General features: G+C 41.1%; 1 protein-coding gene across 1 annotated transcript in view; it reads right to left on the bottom strand.

Moving 5' to 3' along the window:
* The window catches only part of PTPRS (protein tyrosine phosphatase receptor type S), a 531,027-nt gene that overhangs the window by 302,519 nt on the left and 206,635 nt on the right, over positions 1 to 21,873 (bottom strand). The window contains exons 6-7 of the mRNA XM_089681016.1: positions 21,303 to 21,311; positions 43 to 60 (exon numbers count right to left, since the gene is read on the bottom strand). Of these exons, the coding sequence (XP_089537142.1) occupies positions 43 to 60; positions 21,303 to 21,311 (27 nt within the window). The remainder of the gene's footprint in view (positions 1 to 42; positions 61 to 21,302; positions 21,312 to 21,873) is intronic.

Raw genomic sequence — 21,873 nt, 5'->3', positions numbered from 1 at the left:
TTCAATATTTTCAGGAGGTGTTGCTATATGGAAATGCCTTACCTCGAATTGGTGTATTTTCTGTAATGAAAGCAAAGAAGAAGAGTGACATTGGTGAGGAAGTTAGGTTTAGATTACCAGGCACAGAGCCAAAAAAGGGCCTGTATCCAGGAAGAACGTCTGCTAATGATCCACAAACATTTTTTTGTTTCACGGTAAGAATTTTAGTTAATGGAATATTTTTCTAAAATACCTGCAAAGTACCCATTAACTACATTTAAGGATGACACTTTTGTGGGCTGGCATTTGCAAAGGCTGATTAAAGAAGGACTCTAGTGTAAACTATACACTTTACATAGATGACACTAATGGAGCTGCTACAATATTTAAAATATTACCAGTTATATTGGTTGTATGGCTCTGGGAAAGAGTATAACAGGCAAATTAGCAGTCCTACAGCTACAAACATCCTGACAACTTTATTTTGTCCATATTTGTACAACCAGAACAGAGAGCAAGGAAGCATAGGTTTTTTTGGCACAGAATGTTATCGAATGTTATCCTTATCCCTGTTACACATAAATTAGCGAATATGTAATGGCATTTGATCTCTAACAGAGTTGCTAAGTCACTTAAACTGCTCTTACAATGCAATGAACATCTCATGAAATACGGGGGATACTGTATTCTCAAAACAAAGATTCTGGATTCTTTTTTTTTTATAATGAAAAAAACCTCAAAAGCAGCAGTAGATAGACCAAAAAGCTCAAAATTATGTGATTATTCTACAGAATTATAAAGCTGCAATTTTGGATTAAAAAAAAGTATACTGCAGTTGTTCTTTAAAGGAAATTAAAGTAAATATGAGGTATAAAGATAAAAGACTACTATAGGTTACAACAGCTACTGGAAAAAGAATTGCTACACAATTCAGAATTTGTGGAACTGTTATTAACACTTTTGGAATTAAATTTAAGAAAACCCCACTATGTGTTCCTACTCACACATACCACATGCGATCTGCATGGAGCCCAGTATACCTAAAAAAATAAATCAAGATGAGCTGACTGGCTGCATGCACTGATTTCAATTTTCCAACAGTTCCGTTCTAGGGGAGTTGATCACTAGGTCGATGCCTCGCTAACAGGAACGACCATAGATGGATCAAAATGTGTCTGGCCCCTTCTTGAGTTTCCCCTCATTAACATACAATGGAATAACATACAATGGCACTCTTCATATAGTCCCCTTTTCCCTTTATGGCTCGATTAGGATACTTATCCTATACATCTCCTATTCTGCCCTCATTAATCATAAGCAATCTGTATCATCTGGTAAACAAGCTTAGTTGTTGGCTTCTAAATACTGCCAACAAAATGGCACCGCAGTGCGCGCGCACCCGCCTTGAACACAGAGATATGTCATTATCTTTCCTGGTCCATGGCAAATGGTGCCGGCGCACTGCTCATGCGTCGATAGTCGGCAAAACGGCGGGCGTGAAAAGCACGAGCGCCATTATTCAAAATAAATAGACCTGCACTGATGTCTCCTGCTGTAAGCCTGCACCCTATGATTAAGTGCTTCGCACGAAACGTGTCAGAGGGGCTACAGCATCAAGACCTCACGCTACCGCTGGTGGCCATCCTGAATTACATATGGTCAGTGTCCTTCCTTTTTACTATACACCTTATTTAGTGAAATAAGGAAACCCCTTTACACAGTATCACGCTATGTGGAATCCTTTGTTGGGCTCTCTCTGTGAGTGCTGTTATTCACAGAGCCTATTATAGCGATGACTCAACGCGGTGATACCTGTCAAGGGACCCAGAGAGTCTAATATAGATGTGACCAGACGCTGTGATACCTGTTCAAGGCTGGGTCCTTGAACAGGTATGGTGTATAGGAACCTGGCCTGACCTGGGAGCAGTTGACCTGATTATACCTGATGAGACAGCATTAATCTCAAATGCGTGTTTAAAGTGTGCTTCTGGTGAGTGCGCATTTCACTTTTTCAGACACATTATCTGTCAACCCTGGATTAGATATCCAAATACGTTGGTTGTGAATCCTTTGTTGGGCTCTCTCTGTGAGTGCCGTTATTCAGAGAGCCTATTATAGAGATGACTCAACGCGGTGATACCTGTCAAGGGACCCAGAGAGTCTAATATAGATGTGGCCAGACGCTGTGATACCTGTTCAAGGCTGGGTCCTTGAACAGATATGGTGTATAGGAACCTGGCCTGACCTGGGAGCAGATGACCTAATTATACCTGATGAGACAGGATTAATCTCAAATGCGTGTTTAAAGCGCGCTTCTGGTGAGTGCGCATTTCACTTATTCAGACACATCATCTGTCACCCCTGGATTAGATATCCAAATACGTTGGTTGTGATCTAACGAGATCTTCACGTTCTTATATGTTGGGCAATCTACCACCAATACTGTCACCATGTGGTGATGATCACTTTGCACTTTATATTTATCTATATATGCATCTAATAATGTATTTTATCTTGTTTTAAGCGCTGCACCTATTTTTATTGATATTTACATTGGGAGGTTTATGGTTGCCTTTTGGTGTTCTAACGGCTATTTTATTTTAGGTAGCGCTCGCTGTTATCTCCTTGTTTTATACAAGTTAGCTGGAAAGCTTTTAGTCCAGCAGGTTCCAGGGAAAGCTTCTAAAGCTGTAGATGAATATACAGTCATGGTCAAAAATATTGGCATCCCTGCATTTCTGTCACATAATGCACCACTTTGCCCATAAAATTGTTCAATTACAAATGTTTAGGCATTCTTATGTTTATTTCTTTTGTCTGTATTGGTATGAGACAAAAAACTGGAGAAACAAAAAGCCAAATCTGACACATTCCAGGCAAAACCCCAAAAATGGACTGAACAAAATCATTGACACCTTCTCAAAACTGCAAGAAATAATTGCAGTCAAAGTTTGTGATGCTCCTGTAATTTGTAATTAATCTCACCTGTATCCATTAACAGATTTTAATGTTCTTGTGTCCACTGTGCACCACATTATCAAGAAGTTTACAGCCAATGGCACTGTAGCTAATCTCCCTGGACATGGATGAAAGAGAAAAAGTGATCAAAGATTGCAACAAGGGATTGTTCAAATGGTGGATAAAGAACCTCGATCAACTTCCAGACAAATTCAAGGTGACCTTCATGCACAGGGTACAAATGTGTCAGCTCGCACTATACGTCGTCATCTGATTGAAAAGGGACGCTATAGTAGGAGACCCAGGAGAACCCCACGGCTGACACAGAAACATAAAAAAGCCAGAATTAAGTGTGCTAAAACTTTCCTGAGGAAGCCAAAATCATTTTCGGAGAATGTGCAGTGGACAGACAAAACAAAATTACAGCTTTTTAGTAAAGGCCTTTAAAGAAAACAATACAGTCTCTACAGTCAAACATGGTGGAGGTTCACTGATGCTTTGGGGTCGCTTTGCTGCTTCAGGCACTGCATGTCTTGACCCTGTGCATGACATTATAAAATTTGAAGACTACCAAAGAATTCTGGGGTGCAATGTAGGGGTGCAATTCCAGTGTCAGAAAGTTGGGTCTTCGTCAGAGGTCATGGGTCTTACAGCAAAGACAATCACCCAAAGAACACATCAAAAAGCACCCAGAAATGGTTTAGGACAAAGCTCTGGAGAGTACTGAACTGGTCAGCAATGAGTCCAGATCTCAAGTCCATAGAGCACCTATGGAGAGATCTCAGAACAGCAGTTGTGAAAAGGAACCCTTCCAATCTGTGAGACCTGGAGAAGTTGGTGAAAGGAGAGTGGTCAAAAATTCCAGTAGGGAGGTGTAAGAAGCTCATTGATGGTTACAGGAGGCGATTGATTTAGTTATTTTTTCTAAGGGGTGTACTACCAAATATTAATTTGGGGATGCCAATAATTTTGTCCAGTCCATTTTTGGGGTTTTGCGTGGAATGTGTCAGATTTGGCTTTTTGTTCACTTTTTTTGTGACATACCAATAAAAACAAAAGAAATAAACATGAGATTGCCTAAACATTTGTAATTGCAACAATTTTCTGACAGAAATGCAGGGGTGCCAATATTTTTGGCCATGACTGTATAATGATATGGCTGGCTGCTGTGTAGGGACTAGCTCAAGCAGTATTTTTTTTTAGTCTTGATTGAAGTCATCAAAGGAAAAAATAATATAATATAGTACCTAGTACTTTGATGAAAAAATAACATTAATAAAAGAAAAATGGCAGGTAAAAACATAGTTTGACCTTTTCCTCAAAGGAAATGAGGGAAAGTCATCCACCCTACTAGGAAAAAAAGAAGGTGGTAGTTAGACGTGGGGTTATACGAGGCTGGCTTTTAACGGTTTTGTGTTGAAGGCTGTATTTGCCAGTGTATGAACATCCTGTAGGCAGCAGCATAGTATACCCCACCTGTTTCAGAATTTCTGAATTCTTGTGTCTCTCAACGGCACTAAAGAAAAATTATTAATTTCTGCAGTTATCTTCTTACAGGAATGTGTGTTCTGAAGTAGTTTCAACGGTCAATAAAAACAAGCACCTTAAACTGGTTGTAAAGGCTCAAGGTTTTTTTTCCTTCATGCATTCTATGCATGAAGGTACAAAAAACCTGTGTGTAGCAGCCTCCCTCAACACTTACCTTAGCCCAATCCAGCGATGTCCCTGAGAACCTTGGTTCTCCAGGGACTCTCTTTTTTGATTGGCCAGGATCAAAGTCAGTGAGCCAATCAGGAGAGGGTGGGCAAAGGGCCGAGCCATGGCTCTGTGTGTGAAAGGACACGCAGAGCCTCGGCTCGGTTTGTGCCTGCTTGGGTGCCGACAGGAGGGGGGGGCCAGGAGCACCCGCGGGGGACCCGAGAAGAGTAGGAACCGGGCTGCTTTTGCACAGGGAAGGTAAATACAACATGTTTGTTAATTAAAAAATAAATAAATAAAAAAACAAGACTTTAGTATCACGTTTAGATTAAATATAATGACTGCAACAAAGACTTCAGTGAGCATTGCTACCATGTCTGAGAAGATGAAATACATTCTTGCAAGTAAATAAAGGCAAATTTTGTGTTAAAGACTGTGTTATGGACGGTTAAGGTCATGGAAGAACAAGTAAGTTTTGAAGAGACAGCATCACAGGATGTTGAAAAGGATTCTGTGATTTCACCAAACTTTCTGAACAGGTAGCATTTGCTAGAATAAGCTATCACATCACTTTTCTATTTTCTGTTAAAGTGGTATCCAAACCCAACAATTTAAGATATTGCAGCTTACCAATCATTCAGATGTTGTGGCTGCATTCGTTTTTTTTCAGGCTTTTTACCTTCTGTTTTCACCTGGTGATTCGGCCAGTAACACACTACCTGTATTAGAGTGTCTCCATGAAGGATGAATGAAGGAGCACGAGGGCACCTCTGGACAGCAGCATTGTCAGTCTGAAAGCCAAACTCCAGCTAGTACTGCAGTTACACAAGCAATTACAGCAAAAGTTTTATTCCTTTTGGGATAAAAGTTTTACATATACAAATGAAAGCTGACCATTGTAAGCACCCCTGACAGTGGTATATGACTTGTCTCAAACTCTAACTGCTACACCTGCAGGACAGCTTTCTCTGTTGAAAAACAACGGACCTACTGCCAGAATCACCAGGTAAAAAGAAAAGAAAGAAAGCCTAAAAAAGAAAACCAATACAGCCATCACATCTAAGAATTGGTAAGCTGCAATATAATAAATTTTGGCTTTTGAGTTTACTACTACTTTAAAATAAACAGTAAAGCTAACGTGCCTTTTTTTAACAAAAAATATGGAAAATAATTCAAAACTACAGATTCCTTATGAAATACATATCTAATTCCTTCTGAAAGCAGAGACCAAAATATATTGTGATCATAGTGTCCCTGCATTGTCAATTTTTTTTTATTTACAACCTAAAAATCATATGCAGTATTATAGGGCATACTACTTTTTTTTTTTTAAAGCACCTTTACAACAGTGTAAAAATACAACACTTATAATATATTCATTTCAGAATATGCAGGTGTCAGGGCTGTCTAATTGTTTCCATGCCTTCACTCTTTCCCAGATCCACAAGCACCTGACTACACAATTTTTTACTACCCTAGTCCTGTAAACAGCACAAAATGTTAACAATGTGTGGTGCTATGACCACCTATAATAACTCTATGTGTTTTTCACATCCTAGAACACAAATTATGCAGTATTACTGTTTACAGGATACAGGAATATACAAATGATTTTCTTTATAAGTTATTAACACTTATTTCTAACTAGTGGTAGTAACTTGGTTAGCATAGAGTAAGAAAAAAACAGGGAATAGCTATTGTTAAAAAAGCGGGTTTAAAAGGAAAATAGGACTGATGCTTTTAAAGGAAAGGGGTTTTAGAATGACATTTAAGGGTCAGAGATAAATGTATAGTTTGTGTTTATGCACATTAGATACTGTATATACACATTTGGTGGAAAATCTTCCATTAGGTTTGGAAAGTGAAAAAAGAGAATCCTGGATATAATAAAATAAAAATATTACATATAAAGTTTCAAAAAATGTATTGTCACCATAATTTGTTATTATGCCAAATCAGATGGTTTCATAGAGGATACTAAACAAAGTACAAACAATATATTTTTATATAATCTAATGAACATGCTTATGCTACTACAGTATTGTCCGGCACTAAAAAACTTTAAAGTGAACTAATTTCAGATCATGGACATTAATACATTTGCATATTCTTAAGCAGTTAAAGAGAATTTTTGACTTATTGTACAATAATGTTTTGGGAGCATATTACGGGACACTGTGCGAGTATTCAGGAACACTGAATTATGTTGCCGCCTTTAGGAGAATGCACACTGGCAAAACAAAGCTGTAAGGGCAGTAGTATAACATTCTCCGACTCACAAAAGTCTCAGGTTTGTTAGTAAGCAATAATAGCAGTGAGCCATAATGCACTCCAAGAAAAACATTTTAAAGGTATATACAAATAAAGCAGATCTATAGATGCTGTTTTTTCATTGTGGAGAGAGGTATAACCCGTCATTTTTGTTTTTGCCATCTGTGTCCCATTGGGGAGGCTTACCTTCCCTTTCTGTCTCAATGCCAAAGCAGGAAGTGAGCGGAAATTTCTGCAAATTAAGGGATTCACCTGGGCCCCCCAGGTCACCAGAGCTAGTATCCACAGTGGAACATTTACCCTCTATTGCTGTTCTGGGGACAATCCCAAATTTGGGATTTTCTTTTACTTTAACCTTCAGTGATAATGGGAAAATGGACAAATTGAGAGGGTGAATCTCCCAAAGGGGTGTAGAGGAGCAATAATAACTTAACAGGTGTTCTACTCCATCTCTACAGTCCATAAGTAAAAAAAATGTTTTGCCTTTAGTTATAATTTAGGTCATGTGTGCTCAACCTGTGGCCCTCCAGCTGTTGCACAACTACAAGTTTCATCATGCCTCTGCCTTTGGGAGTCATGCTTGTAACTGTCAGCCCTGCAATATCTCATGGGACTTGTAGCTCTGCAACATCTGGAGGGCCACAGGTTGAGAACCCATGCTTTAGGTCTTTAAGGTATATAAACTAAAAGGTTAACAGTGGGGTACAAAAGAGTCTACAAACTGCCTAAAGACACATGACTTTAGCCAGCTTCAACTGTGGCCTGAACATTCATGGTAAAATTTAAAACTTGTGAAAGAAAACCTGGTGGCAGCTTTGCAAAGAAACAGGGCCCTGATGCTGAAAAACCCATGAAGCACTAACCAATCTGGTGGGGTGTACTTTAACCAGTGATAAGCTTAAATGAAAAAGAGCTGACTAATTCACATAGCAATAATGGATTCAGAAGCAAGGTGTAGCCTATGGGGATCTTCAATAACAACAAACAGAATCAGACTGTTGAAGGGGAGCTCAGAGATAAAATAAACTTGGACGTCTGGGTTATGCTGCATTATTGCCTTGCCCCCTCTGAAGGGTTAACCCTTTTTGATTGACACTGTTCCCGAAACAGGATTTAGTCCGAGAGGCGATGTCAGACTTTCTGGTGAGGAATGAGGGTACGATCTTGGTGGCCGTTGTGTGAGATGCCCTTAAGGCGCACCTACGAGGCTTGATCATTTGGGATATTTTAACAATTAAACATAAATTGAAAAAGTGGTAAGACACTGTAAGCTAGATGTCCCACAGAAAGAAGCTGGCTTGATTGGTGATCCGAAATCTGTGATCCACAAAAGCTGGTTGGAGGCTCAAAAATTATATAATTCTGTGGTACTATATGCTGCTGATAAGAGATGTTATTTCCTAAAACAGAATTATTTTGAAGAGAGGGAGTGATACGGGTCACCTGCTAACTGTGGTGGCTATAGCTCAACAAGAACCATCTACCATAAATATTTTAAGCAATCCTGTTGGCAGGGTCTGCAGTTCCTGGGAGGACAAACTACATGTTTTCTACCAGTTCTATGCAACAATGTATTCCTCCCTGTGCATTAAACCCCCCCCCCCCCCGGCCTTAGATAGCTTTTTGGACAGATGCTCTTATCCACAGTTTTCTGAAACACAGCGTGATGCATTAAATTCACCTATTAAGATGGAGGAATTGATTGAAGTCTTGTCTGTAGCCCCTAGTAATAAATCTCTTGGGTCAGATGACCTGTCCTCCATAGTCTATAGTAAATATGGGTAAGTACTTCTTCCCGCTTTATTAAAGGTTTTGCATGAGGCGGCTGACACAGGTTGTTTACCCTCTATGAATGACGCCATCATAATAATGTTACTTAAGCCCGGAAAAGATAAGCAACTCCAGGACTCGTATCGTCCCTTATCGCTTTTACATACTGATGTTAAGCTCTTGTATTCTGGCTTCTAGATTGGTTAAAGTTATTGGTAAATTTATACACAGTGATCAGTTGGGTTTTATTCCCTCTAGAGCCATGGCTAATAATATCCGCTGACTCTTTGTCAACCTACAGATGCCAGTGGACAATCCTGGGGGTAGGACCAGTCTCTCGCTAGACGAAGCGAAAGCTTTTGACAGTGCTGAGTGGCCCTACCTCTGGTCAGTATTGCATAGATTTGGGCTAAGTGATCGATTAATTAATTTGGTATGCACATTATATGCAGTCTCTATGGCTAGATTGCGTGTCAATAATGATCTTTTTCGGAGAACTTTCGGCAGCAGAGGGGGACAAGAAAGGGGTGCCCGCTGTCGCTCACTTTTGTTCGCCCTTGCAGTGGAACCCCTGGCCACACTGGTTCTTCACTCTCTGGATATTACAGGGTTCATTAGTGAATCTCTGGTGGAAAAAAATCTCACTGTATGCCAAAGACATGCTGCTATATCTCAGTGATACAACAAACTCACTGCAGGCTGTAATGTCTCTCATTGAAGAGTTTAGGGTATACTCAGGATTTAGAGTAAATTGGAAAAAGTCGGTCCTTATGACGTTAGAAATCATAGTTCATCCTCTGCCCTCATGCACTACACAAATTTAGATAGTTACCTCCTTTAAATATCTGGGGGTGGTCACTCCTGGCCCGCAGCAATACTTGCAACTGAACCTTCTCTCATTGTTACAAAAGCCTGCATTGAAATGTACCAGCTGGTGCAAACTTCTTCTCTTGCTGGTGGGGAGAGTAAATTTAATCAAAATGGTATGGGCCCTACAACTACTATATATTTTTCACAACTGCCCAGCCTAGATTACCAGGAAATGGTTCCAGCGAATAGAAACACAAATCTGAGCTCTGATTTGGAAAAAACAACAGGCCAGGATTAGATTATCTACCATACAGTATGGCAGTGTCTGAGGGGGCAACTCCGTTCCAACAACTCACAGTTAGGGATATACTGGGCAGTGTGGACCCAGTTGTCGGTTCAATAACCTCCTCACAACCTGACTTAACTGCTCTCTCCTACTTTTGAATGGCTCTCCCATCCCTCCCACCTCACTCCCCTACTGCAGAACTCTTGCAGAAGCTCTGGCAATGTGTCAGGTTATCTATGTAGTACCCCTCTGTGGAACAACCCGTCAAATATTGAATTGGCCAAGCTGACGGGATTTCAGGATTCAAAGGAGAAAGGGATAAATAATGTAGCACAACTATACTCTGGTAACATACTGAAATCCTTTCCGGATCTATAATCTGACTTTGCATTGGTACATAAACAATGTTATCAATATGTCAAGGTTAGGCATGTGCTGCAGGCACAATCTGTCATATCAGTTTTTACCTTAGCTGACTCTCCATTGGTGTCAGAGGTTACTCTAGCCACTATTAAACGGGAGATATCTCGCATTTATCCTGCTCTTCTGGCCACTATTCAAGACCCCACAAATCTAAACTGTAGACGACATTGGACGCAGGACTTGGGTGAAATTCCGAGTGATACTTGGGAAGCAGCCTTAGAATCGGTACCTGTTATTTCCCTCTTGGCCTCTCACAAAACTCACTCAATTGTTCATCCTTCATAGGGTTTATAGAACCCCTGCAAAGTTATTTCAGTGGGGTAGATGGGATTCCATAGATTGCCCTAAATGTAATGTACATGGGGGAGATTTTATCCATATGATATGTCGCTTCCAAAAACTGATTAGATATTGGAGTGAAGTTTTACAAACAATCTCCTTGGTGGCTCAACAGACAATTCGCAAGACCCACTGATTTGATTGCTGGGAGCCTTGGATGTTGAGCTCTATGAACCCAGGGTTTATATAATGATTCTGAGACTGCTGTACCTTGCGAGGAAGTTAATTGCCCATTTCTGGCTAGAATCTAACCCCCCTATCCCCCCCCCCCCCCCCCCGACTAGACAGAAATGGGTAGATTATGTCAACTCCTTATTACTGAAAGAGCACCAAATTGCCCAGTGTAGCTTTCTTACCATTTGGAATACCTGGGCTTGCCCCACCGCAATTAGTGCTGGATAGGCTGATGCAAAACAACGTTGTGCTTAAATAACACAAGAAATGGTTCTTTACAGGTTAAGACTGCCAACTCATAAACTCACCTTTTAGAAGTTGTGGCATGAAAAAGGCAACTTTGCAAGTAAAGATAGACAGATGGATATCACCAAAAAGTTCAAAGGGTGGTCTTTGAAGAGCCGACAGAATCAGGCTGAGATCCCGTGCAGTCACTGGAGAATGTACAGGAGGAAGAATGTGAACCTGTATGAAGGCCTTTACTAAAGAGAGAGAAGCAAGGGGCTTATGCAAAACAAAGAACTAAGGCCGAGATTTATCCCTTGATGGAACTTGAGGCTAAACACCCATCCAGACCAGAATGGCGAAAAGACAGGATTCATCTCACTGAGATTAATCTCTTCCTGAAAAGGAACTCCCTCATGCTGCTGCAAAAGAAATATGCTTTCCAAGTCCAGTGTAAGAATTTGTGAAAGGTTGATTTTCTAGATTTTAGGAGCATAGGGATGATCAAATATGAGGAGTTCCAGTCCCCCGGAGCCTTGGCTTCCATAGCCAAGCTGTTAAAGGCAATGACTAGGGGTGGCAAAGCAGTCCTTGGGATAGAAGATCTAGACAATCTGGATGGGTTTAGAGGGGATTCGTACAATGTCAGAATACCCCATCATCATGGGCCAGTTTGCTGTAATAAGAATGACCAGAATACCTTCTATCTCGAGACTTCAAAGTAGGTAGGTTGAATTGATCCCATGAAGTCACCAGATTATCCACTACATCAATCACAGAGAGACAAGCCCATTCAATCTCCTGCTGAACCTGGAAGCCAGGAGGTCCATGCCTGGCATTCCCCTCCTGCAACAGAGGTCTTAAAAACACCTTTGGGTGAAGGGACCATTCTACAGAGTCCATATGTTGTCTCAAGAAATCTGCCTGCCAGTTTTCTACACCTAGAATCTGCATGGCAGTCAGGGCTGAAACGTGAAGTTTTGCCCCTGCCAGAATCAGATCAGCTTCTCTCTGAGCTGCAAGACTTCTGGGGTCTCACAGGTGATTAATGTAAGCCACTGCCATGGTGCTGTTGGACTAGTCATATAACCTCTAAGACAATAAATCAAGCTTTGAAGGGACATGTAATTCACTCTGCTTCTAGAATATCAATTAGGAGTCAAGCTTGCTTTGATCATCAAGTCTCATGTATCAAGAGGGTCATAAGCACTTTCCAAACATTTGAGAGTAAGGAACTTGTGGCCCACCATGACAGGGCAAATGTGGTTCTGCTGGCCAGTGGTATATGGCCATATAGGTTAATCCAGAGACTGCACACTCTTGTCTCATGCTGCCAAAATGTTGAGTTGCAACCATCTAGAATGAAATTCGGCATAAAGGAACTCTCTTGAAGGAAAACACCATTAGGCCCAAGGCCTTCATACAAAAGCAGGGGGTTGGTTGGCTCCTGGACTGCAGAGTCCGAATGTGAAAGCAAAGAGGCTGGAGCTTGTTGAAGCGTAGTAAAACCTTGAAAAGTGCTCTGCCTAAGACCGGGCCCAGATATTCCAAGCAAGAAAGTTGTTGCAGCAAGGAGTTCCAGAGATTGTGGATATACCTGAACCTCTGTAGGGCTTGCCACAATCTCTTGAATATTGGCACACAGAGTCAACTGTTCCCACATACAGTGAAGGAAATAAGTATTTGATCCCCTGCTGATTTTGAATGTTTGCCACTCACAAAGAATTGATCAGTCTAAAAATCGAATGGTAGGTGTATTGTAACAATGAGAGACAGAATAGCAACAACAAATTCAAAAGAAATGCATGTCTAACAAATGATGCACTGATTTGCATGTTCATGAGGGAAATAAGTATTTGATCCCCTATCATTCAGCAGGATTTCTGGCTACCAGGTGTCTTTCGTGCAGGTAAAAAGCTGAGATTATAGAAGAAGTCTCTTAAAGGGAGTGCTGCTAATCTCATTTTGTTACCTGTATAAAAGACACCTGTCCATAGGAGCAATCAAACAATCAGATTCCAAACTCTCCATCATGGCAAAGACCAAAGAGCTGTCCAAGGATGTCAGGGTCAAGATTGTAGACCTACACAAGGCTGGACTAGGCTACAAAACTAATTGCCAAGCAGCTTGGTGAGAAGGTGACAACAGTTGGTGCATCATTCGCAAATGGAAGAAACACAAAACAACTGTCAGTCTCCCTAGGTCTGGTGCACCATGCAAGATCTCACCTAATGGAGTGTCAATGATCATGAGAACAGGAATCATTCCAGAACTGCACGTGAGGATCTTGTCAATAATCTCCAGGCAGGTAGGACCACAGTCACCAAGAAAACAACTAGTAACACACTATGCAGACAAGGATTGAAATCCTGCAGTGCGCAAAAGGTCCCTCTGCTCAAGAAAGCACATGTCCTGCCTATGACCCCAAGAACACCATTCCAACTGTCAAACATGGTCCTGGAAACATTATGCTTTGGGGGTGTTTTTCTGCTAAGGGGACAGGACAACTGCATTGCATCAAAAGGGATGATGGACGGGGCATGGGAATGCCCCAAAACACATGGTCAAGGCAACAAAGAGTTGGCTCAAGAAGAAGCACATTAAGGTCCTGGAGTGACCTAGCCAGCCTCCAGACCTTAATCCGATTGAAAATCGGTGGAGGGAGCTGAAAGTTCGAGTTGCCAAACGTCAGACACCAAACCTTAATGACTTGGAGAGGATCTGCCAAGAGGAGTGGGCCAAAACCCCTCCTGAGATGTGTGCAAACTTGGTGGCCAACTACAGGCAACGTTTGACCTCTGTGATTGCCAACAAGGGATTTGCCACCAAGTACTAAGTCATGTTTTGTGAAGGGGATCAAATACTTATTTCCCTCATGAACAAGCAAATCAGTGCATAATCTGTTAGACATGAATTGTTTGATATTTTGAATTTGTCTCTCAGTGTTACAATACACCTACCATTCGATTTTTAGACTGATCATTTCTTTGTGAGTGGGCAAACATTCAAAATCAGCAGGGGATCAAATACTTTTTTCCTTCACTGTAAGAATGCTGTCCCTATGGTGATTGTTCTGAGCCTAAAGCAAAGCAAAAACAGGGGCTAGCACCTTTGTGAAGAAGGTGTAATGGACAGTTCAATAGAGGGGGCAACAAATTAGTAATGTTGCGTGCCCAAAGAAAAACACAGACAGCAATGATGACTGGGAAGATGTGGATACACAAAATCTTTGATGTCTACAGAGCAAAGAAGGTCACCTGGATAGAGGGATATAATGTCAAATGTTGCATTCAATATGGAAATTTTGTAGGAAGGTTTTTAGAATCTTTAGTGTGCTATAGAGGCCCCTTTGCAATGGGGACAGTGAACAGGTTATAAAAGAAACCCTGAAACCTCTCTTCTTTTAAGAAAAAGACAATGGCCCCTTAGGAAAGGAGCTGCACTAGAGCAATGTGAAGATGTGACAATTTCTGTGGAGATGTTGGCAAGTTTGAAACCTGAAGTGAGGGGGAAGCATAGATCAAAATTCCAGTTTGTAGCCCTTGAATACAGTGTTCAGGACTCAATGCTCTGAAATGTCCTGAGAACAAATGACAGCAAAGGCCAACAGATGTCCCCCTACTCTGACAAGTGGGGCACCCCTCATTGTGAGGAGGACTTGCTTTAGGGCTTGACAGTAGAGGACTAAGAAACAATGGGAACTCTCTTTAGACTAAGGAGGAGAGGTTAGACTAAGGAGGAGAGGTTTTTTGAGGTAGGAGATTTTGCCTTTTCCCCTGGTGACTTCCTTGACTTCCCACTGGCCACAGTTCCAACCCACCTGCATAGCTTCCGCCAACCTACAGAGAAAGCAGTTTTGGTTACTGCTGGCCACAGTTCACGCCCACCCACTTAGCTCCTGCCCACCTGCATAGAAAACAGGAAGAGTGGTTCCCACCAGCCTCAGTTCCCACCTGCCAACTTCGGCTCCCAGCCACTTCACTCTGTGCCTGCATTGATCCTGAAGCAGTGTGAAGTCTGACATCCCAGGCTGCCTGCTGTTGTGCTCTGGCTTTGAACAGGTAATTGCAGGACTGCAACTTTTAGCCTGAGCCTTCCTTGTCAGTGTGCCTGCTCACACCGTAAGGCCAGTCCCTTTCCTCAGCAGCAGCATTAAAGAGGACCCATTTTAGCTGCTCTATCTCGGTTCTTGTTTTGGGATGCAGCTAACTGGTTGAAAAGGTATTGGGAACTACAACTTTAGAACCAATATAAGTTACAAAGTAGCAGTTACCAAACCCTGTTTTAAAGTAGTAGTTCCCAATAGCAGAAACTACTACTTTTAGTACAGGGTTTGGTAACTATTTCTTTTAGAAAACCCAGACTGGCCTGATCTGAAGTGTGAAAGTGCATGCACTAGGGCTCACATGAGATCTGAAGATGCAGAAAACAGGTCTGATCTAAGATCTGAAGGTGTGGAAATCAGGCCTGATCTGAAGTGTGAAGGTTCAGAAAGTGGGGCTAATCTGAGGGGTAAATGTGCATTCACTGGGGCTCATTTGAGAACTGAAGCTGCAGAAATTGGGCCTGATCTGAGGTGTGAAGGTCCAGAAATTAGGACTCAAAGGAGTATTGAACCAATATTCTTGACTTCTAATCACTTGGAAAAGTTACCATTTACTTCACCACTTAGCATTGATCTTTGAAAGCTTAATATTAATTTCTTATTATTATTCAAGTAGTTTACAGAATTTTTTATAGAAATGTCTTTTCGTGATTGAGATTGTAAAGTTGACTGGCACTCTCAAATTCTTTGAAATATTTTTCAGCACACTGAGCTCAAAACGTTGACTACTCCCGTTCTAGACCTAACAATTAATTTAATTCCATTGACAGACTGTTTATAGTACACTGCTCAAATAAATTAAAAGAACACTTTTAATCAGAGTATAGCATCAAGTAAATTAAACTCCTGGGATATTGATCTAGTCAGGTATGTAGCAGAGGGAGCTGTTAACCAGTTTCAGCTGCTTTGGTGTTAATGAAATTAACAACAGGTGCACTGATGGGCAGCAATGAGACGACCCCCAAAACAGGAATGGTTTTACAGGTGGAGGCCACTGACATTTTTTTCCCTACTCATCTTTTCTGACTGTTTTTCACAAGTTTTGCATTTGGCTAGGGTCAGTGTCACTACTGGTAGCATAAGGCGACACCTGAACCCAACAGAGGTTGCACAGGCAGTCCAACTCCTCTAGGATGGCACATCAATACATGCCATTGCCAGAAGGTTTGCTGTGTCTCCCATCACAGTCTCAAGAGAATATATAGGAGATCCCAGGAGACAGGCAGTTACTCTAGGAGAGCTGGACAGGGCCGTAGAAGGTTCTTAACCCATCAGCAGGATCGGTATCTGCTCCTTTGTGCAAGGAGGAACAGGATGAGCACTGCTAGAGCCCTACAAAATGACCTTCAACAGGCCGCTGGTGTGAATGTCTCTGACCAAACAATCAGAAACAGACTTCATGAGGGTGGCCATGAAGGCCTGACGTCCTCTAGTTGGGCACTGTGCTCACTGCCCGGCACCATAGAAATCGATTGGCATTTGCCTTTGAACATCAGAATTGGAAGGTCCGCCACTGGCGCCCTGTGCTTTTCACAGATAAGAGCAGGTTCACACTGAGCACATGTGATAGACAGAGAATGTTATGCAGCCTGTAACATCGTTCAGCATGACCGTTTTGGTGGTGGGTCAGTGATGGTCTGGGGAGGCATATACATGGAGGGATGCACAGACCTCTACAGGCTAGACAATGGCGCCCTGATGCCATTAGATATCGGGATGAAATCCTTGGACCCATTGTCAGATCCTACGCTGGTGCAGTGGGTCCTGGGTTTCTCCTGGTGCACGCCAATGCCCGGCTTCATGTAGCGAGAGTATGCAGGCAGTTCCTGGAGGATGAAAGAATTTATACCATTGAATGGTCCCTAAGCTCGCCTGACCTAAATCCAAAAGAACATCTCTGGGATATCATGTTTCAGTCCATCTGACACTGCTAGGTTGCACCTCAAACTGTCCAGGAGCAGTTTCATTAGGAACATACCCGATGTTGTCAGGCATGCATACAAGCACGTGGGGGCCATACAAACTACTGAATATCATTTTGAGTTGCTGCAATGAAATTTCAGCAAAATGGACTAGCCTTCTGCATCATTTTTTCACTTTGATTTTCGTGGTGTCTTTGAAATCAGTCCTCTGTAGGTTGATCAATTGGGGCATCCTTACATTCCTAACACATTACCCAGTCCATAACAGTATAGATATCCAGTATGATTTTTTTTCCCATTGAGATCTGATGTGTTTTCAAAGTGTTACTTCAATTTTTTTGAGCAGTGTACATATTAAATGTAATACTGTCATAATTTTATTTACATATTGCTTATTATTCTTTTTTACTGTTTACTAATGAAGTGCTGTGACCTCTGGCGTATGACTGTATGTAACATATTATTATCTTTGATTCTGCTGATTTCTGAAATCAGATATTACATACAAATGGGTATATACCCTTTGCATTTGTATTCATTTTTTTAATCTGTATTATTGTTTTTGTACTTATGACCTTTTATCTTTAGATTTATGACCTTTGCACTTGTTTGTAGCCCTGATGAAGGAGGGGAGCGTTTGGCCCCCAAAATGCATTGATTTTATTCTGCTATGAATCAATTTTATCATTAAATTACCTTGGACGTTTACGCTCGGAGAGTATGACTGTGTCCATGAATGGCTGTGATCTGAGTCACCCTCAGAGGACTCATAGACACAAAGTACAGAGCAGATTGTTGTGACTGCTGTGATTGTTGCATTTGAGAGCACTCCCATTACTCTCACAACAGAGGAAGAGGAGGAAGGAGAATTTAGTGATGACGTTTAAATGAATGAAGGGATCAGCAGCAGATTCATGTTGAGGAATGTGAATTATCTGGGATCATTTTTTTAAACCCTATCACCCCCCCCCCCCTTCCATTTTCATCCTATCTCTATATGACTTCCATATTAACCTTTCAGCTTTCTTATCCTGCACATTAACCACCTAATCACCATCCTCCCACTGTGTGTGACCTGTAAATTAACCCCTTCACCTCCTCCTCCCTCTATGGATGACCTGTTCATTAATCATGCACTGCATCTAGTGCATCATTACCAAATTGCATGTTTTAACCACCTCCCAGCTAGCAAGCATATTTCTCCATTTCAAAAAAAAAAGTGGCAAAAAGTGAGATTACTTTGGCGTGTCTACTCCCTAAATGGGCTAAAATAATGTTTGGTAAATATTATCAAAAGAAAGTATCTGAATCAAAAAATAGTCCATTTGGGTAAAGTGTTGCATGACTGAGTAACTGTCAAATTATCACAGCACTGAAAGCTGAAAAATGGCCACGTGATGAAGTGGTATTACAGGCTGGTACTAAAGTGGTTTAAGCATAGAAGAAGCAATATAGTTACCATTCCTGAGCCCCATTTGTTAATATGCTGCCTCCTCAGTTTTACCTAGCTGTGCTGCGAGCATTGGACCAGAAAGATGGGTCAGATCCTCCTTTCTCCTTTTGCAGCAGTGGTTCCTCATACCTGCTCATAAGTCTTCTAGTGAAGTATGAGCTGTTGGAAGAAACCACAGCATGCAGAGGGGGAGCAGCTATGCCATGCAACTGAAAATGTGGAAATACTAGCAGTGGTCAGAAAGAAGCAAAAAGGTAGATTCTCAACAAACAAGCCACCACAAAGGAAAGTATATTGCTTCTTCTCATATCTCAAATATGCATTAAAGCACAACTCCAGGCAATTGAAAAAAAAAATGTGGTGCTGCACCTGTAAGGGTTAATTGCACATTTAGGTCTAGGGGAACAAATTATTTTCTTATCAGTTCTCTGCTCTTCTCCACTGCTAGATCAGTCCCCACAGCCTCCTCTTTCCCACACTCTAGTGGTCTAGAATCTTGAGGTCATCAAGACCAAAGCAGAGTCCATAGCCCTGCAGTGGACATGTTGATGCCGAAGGACAGTCCACTGCCAAAGTGTGGGGAGCACTATCTGCTAGGGAGGAGGAGGATCAGGTAAGTGTTTCTCTTCTCCACTAGAAAAAAAAAAGTAATTAACCCTTGCAGCCTAACTGCAAGGGACTTTTTATATATTTTCCTAGAGCTGGGCTTCAACATACTAAGTGACTGTGTGCTAACAGGATCACTACAAATACACTTCTTGAAGCCTATGTTGTTTTTACTTCTTCATTCTGCTTCCTGTAAACCAATCAAAATTTAATCAGTGGCTGTAACAAACTAGGTAACAAACTAGGTAGTACTGACTTTTAACACAAGGATGATGATGTGTTTGTCAATTCCTTTTCTGTATGAGAAACATGTATTTTCAGATAATCCAAACTGCAAAAAATGGGAGTGGGGTACAAATACAGCAATGCTTCGATGAAAAAAAAATACTTAGCTGGTAGCTTGTATATCTTAAGACTTAATTTAGCCTGGAATGTACCTTTAGGTGAATAAAAGCTATCTCAACTAACTGTCTTAGGGCTCGTTCACACTAGGCTGTTTTGCCAACGCTTGCCAAACTCCCCTATAGCGTTTGGTAAGCGTTGGTCCGGTGTTTGCGGAGCGTTTTTAACGCTCGGCAAACGCTCTGCAAACGCTCCGCAAACGCTCCGCAAACGCCGCATGCGCGGTTTAGCGGCGGTTGCTAGGCGTTTGCCGAGCGTTAATAACGCCCCACAAACGCCTATAATGCATTTGAGTGGTGTTACCGCTCCGCAAACACCCCGCAACCGCACTGCAAACGCCGGCCGGGCGTTTGCGGAGCGGCACCATAGACGAGAATAGGAGGCTTCAAAGCCTCCTGACTCGACCAGAGGCGTCCGTTTTGACGCGGCGCAACGCCACGCGACGCAAACGCTCCTGTTAGAACAGCACCATGTGCTGTACTAAAAAATTACTAAAAAAATTACTTTTTTTACGATTTTCTTTTCATATTACACTATGACCAAAGTAGTATAATGTTACCATAGTAACATTGTACTACTTTGGGGAAGTGATCAGTATTTTTTTTTTTTTTTACACGATATGATTGCTTATGGCAAAGAATTTATTTGCTATAAGCAAGCATTTAATTGAATGAAATTTACTACAAACGCTCCTGTTAGAACAGCACCATGTGCTGTACTAACGGCGCAACGCCACGCGACGCAAACGCTCCTGTTAGAACAGCACCATGTGCTGTAATGTGCAGAATTGGCAGAGGCGTTTGGGAAGCGGTAAAAACGCTTCCCAAATGCCTCTCTGCCGCCTGCACACAAGGCTAGTGTGAACGTAGCCTTATTCTTTATTCACTATTCCCAGCTGTGGTGGGGACAAATGGTTAATTTGACTGGGATATGGACAAATGTGAACAGTGTTCTCTGTAATGCATTGCTGAATATGTCACCATCACATGAATGGCTAAAAATAAACGCATTTCACATTTTTGTAATAAATGTCAGAAATCTATGTACTGCTAGGAACATGCTTGCTAAGCCCTAAACAAAATAACTTGAGAGCATTTCAGATTCAGTACATTTCCAGAGATGCCTACTTAAACCTCTTGCTAGCCTAAAAACTAGGAGCTTTATTCAAAAGTTCCAGCAAAAAACTGAAAAGAGCAAAAATCAATCATAACTGATTGTACTAAAGGTAAACCAGTATTTTCTTTTTTTGTTGTTAACGACAAGTACATAGATATGAAAGCTGTGTGAATGTCTATGAAAGGAGAATACATCATTGCCCCTTTATCTACAGAAAACAGTAGCAATAGGTCAGGAAAATCAAACACAACAGGTTAACTATTCTCCAGACATCAATTGCTCAGGGAGGGCTGATTTGATATAGTAGGTACCTATAATGGTTACTTGCTCCAACTAGATTGAACGATGATCACCTAAAGCCAATGGCTATGGATAATTCAATAAAAACCTACACCTTTTTTTGCAGTTATACGGAAGTCCCAGTGTAATACAATTATGTAAATACAACCCTTTCAGCAAAGAAACTTAAAAACATGACAGCTAGGGAAAAAAATTTAGTAAACCAGCAACTGGAAGAAGTTCCACCAAATTGTGTTTTCAGTTGTGCAGATAAAGAAACATTTTAAATACGTTGGGAAGAGGGTAGAAAAGAGTTTATTTAATGAGGTATGTTATTATGTTAGTTAAAAGGGGGTTTTATTTGCTTCAGTATTGCAGCCATTACAGATGTTAGTATTATATGCAAAGCATGCGTTATCAAAGCTTGTTAGAATTAGTTAGGGCATATCTGCTTTACTTGGGTCTTTAGTTTATTCACCAACTTACCAAAGGTCTCTGAGTGTTAAAAAGAGTAAAACAAAGGAAAAGAAAAAGTTTGTTAACCATTTCTCTGGTACAATATAAAGAGTAGGCAATAAAATAATAAAAATTATTAAACACATACACTGTGTTCTTTAATATAAAATTACATTTTGAGAAATGTACACTTTTTTTTACATAAACTATGTTGTTGTACTAATGATATAAATCCTGAAATAACACTGTTTTATAATAGTTTAGCTTTAAAAAAAATTATAAGAGACCTTTAAATCCTAAATTGTGTAAAAAAGAAAAAAAAAGGCACAAGGGACATTACTTACCATCAGGATAATTTGTCCCTTCTGGTGCTGTTTTCTGGTTTAGCAGAAATTTCCCCAATCCGATTTCCTCCCCCCAACACATTTTCTGGAGAGAAAAGCGAGCTGAGACAGGCATTCATCAAGAGTACCTGACTATGCCTGCCCCATACATACTTCTATAAATGAAACATGATCTATGAACAGAGGAGGTGGATCTTTTAATCATCCCCCATTCATAAAGCACCTTTCGTCCATAGAAGTGATAGTACAGTTTCTAA

The sequence above is a fragment of the Staurois parvus genome, unplaced genomic scaffold, assembly GCF_062004578.1.
Source record: "Staurois parvus isolate SC_StPar_1 unplaced genomic scaffold, SC_StPar_1.0 ptg000256l, whole genome shotgun sequence".
NCBI lineage: Eukaryota > Metazoa > Chordata > Amphibia > Anura > Ranidae > Staurois > Staurois parvus.
This window is presented reverse-complemented; position numbering and strand designations above follow the sequence as displayed.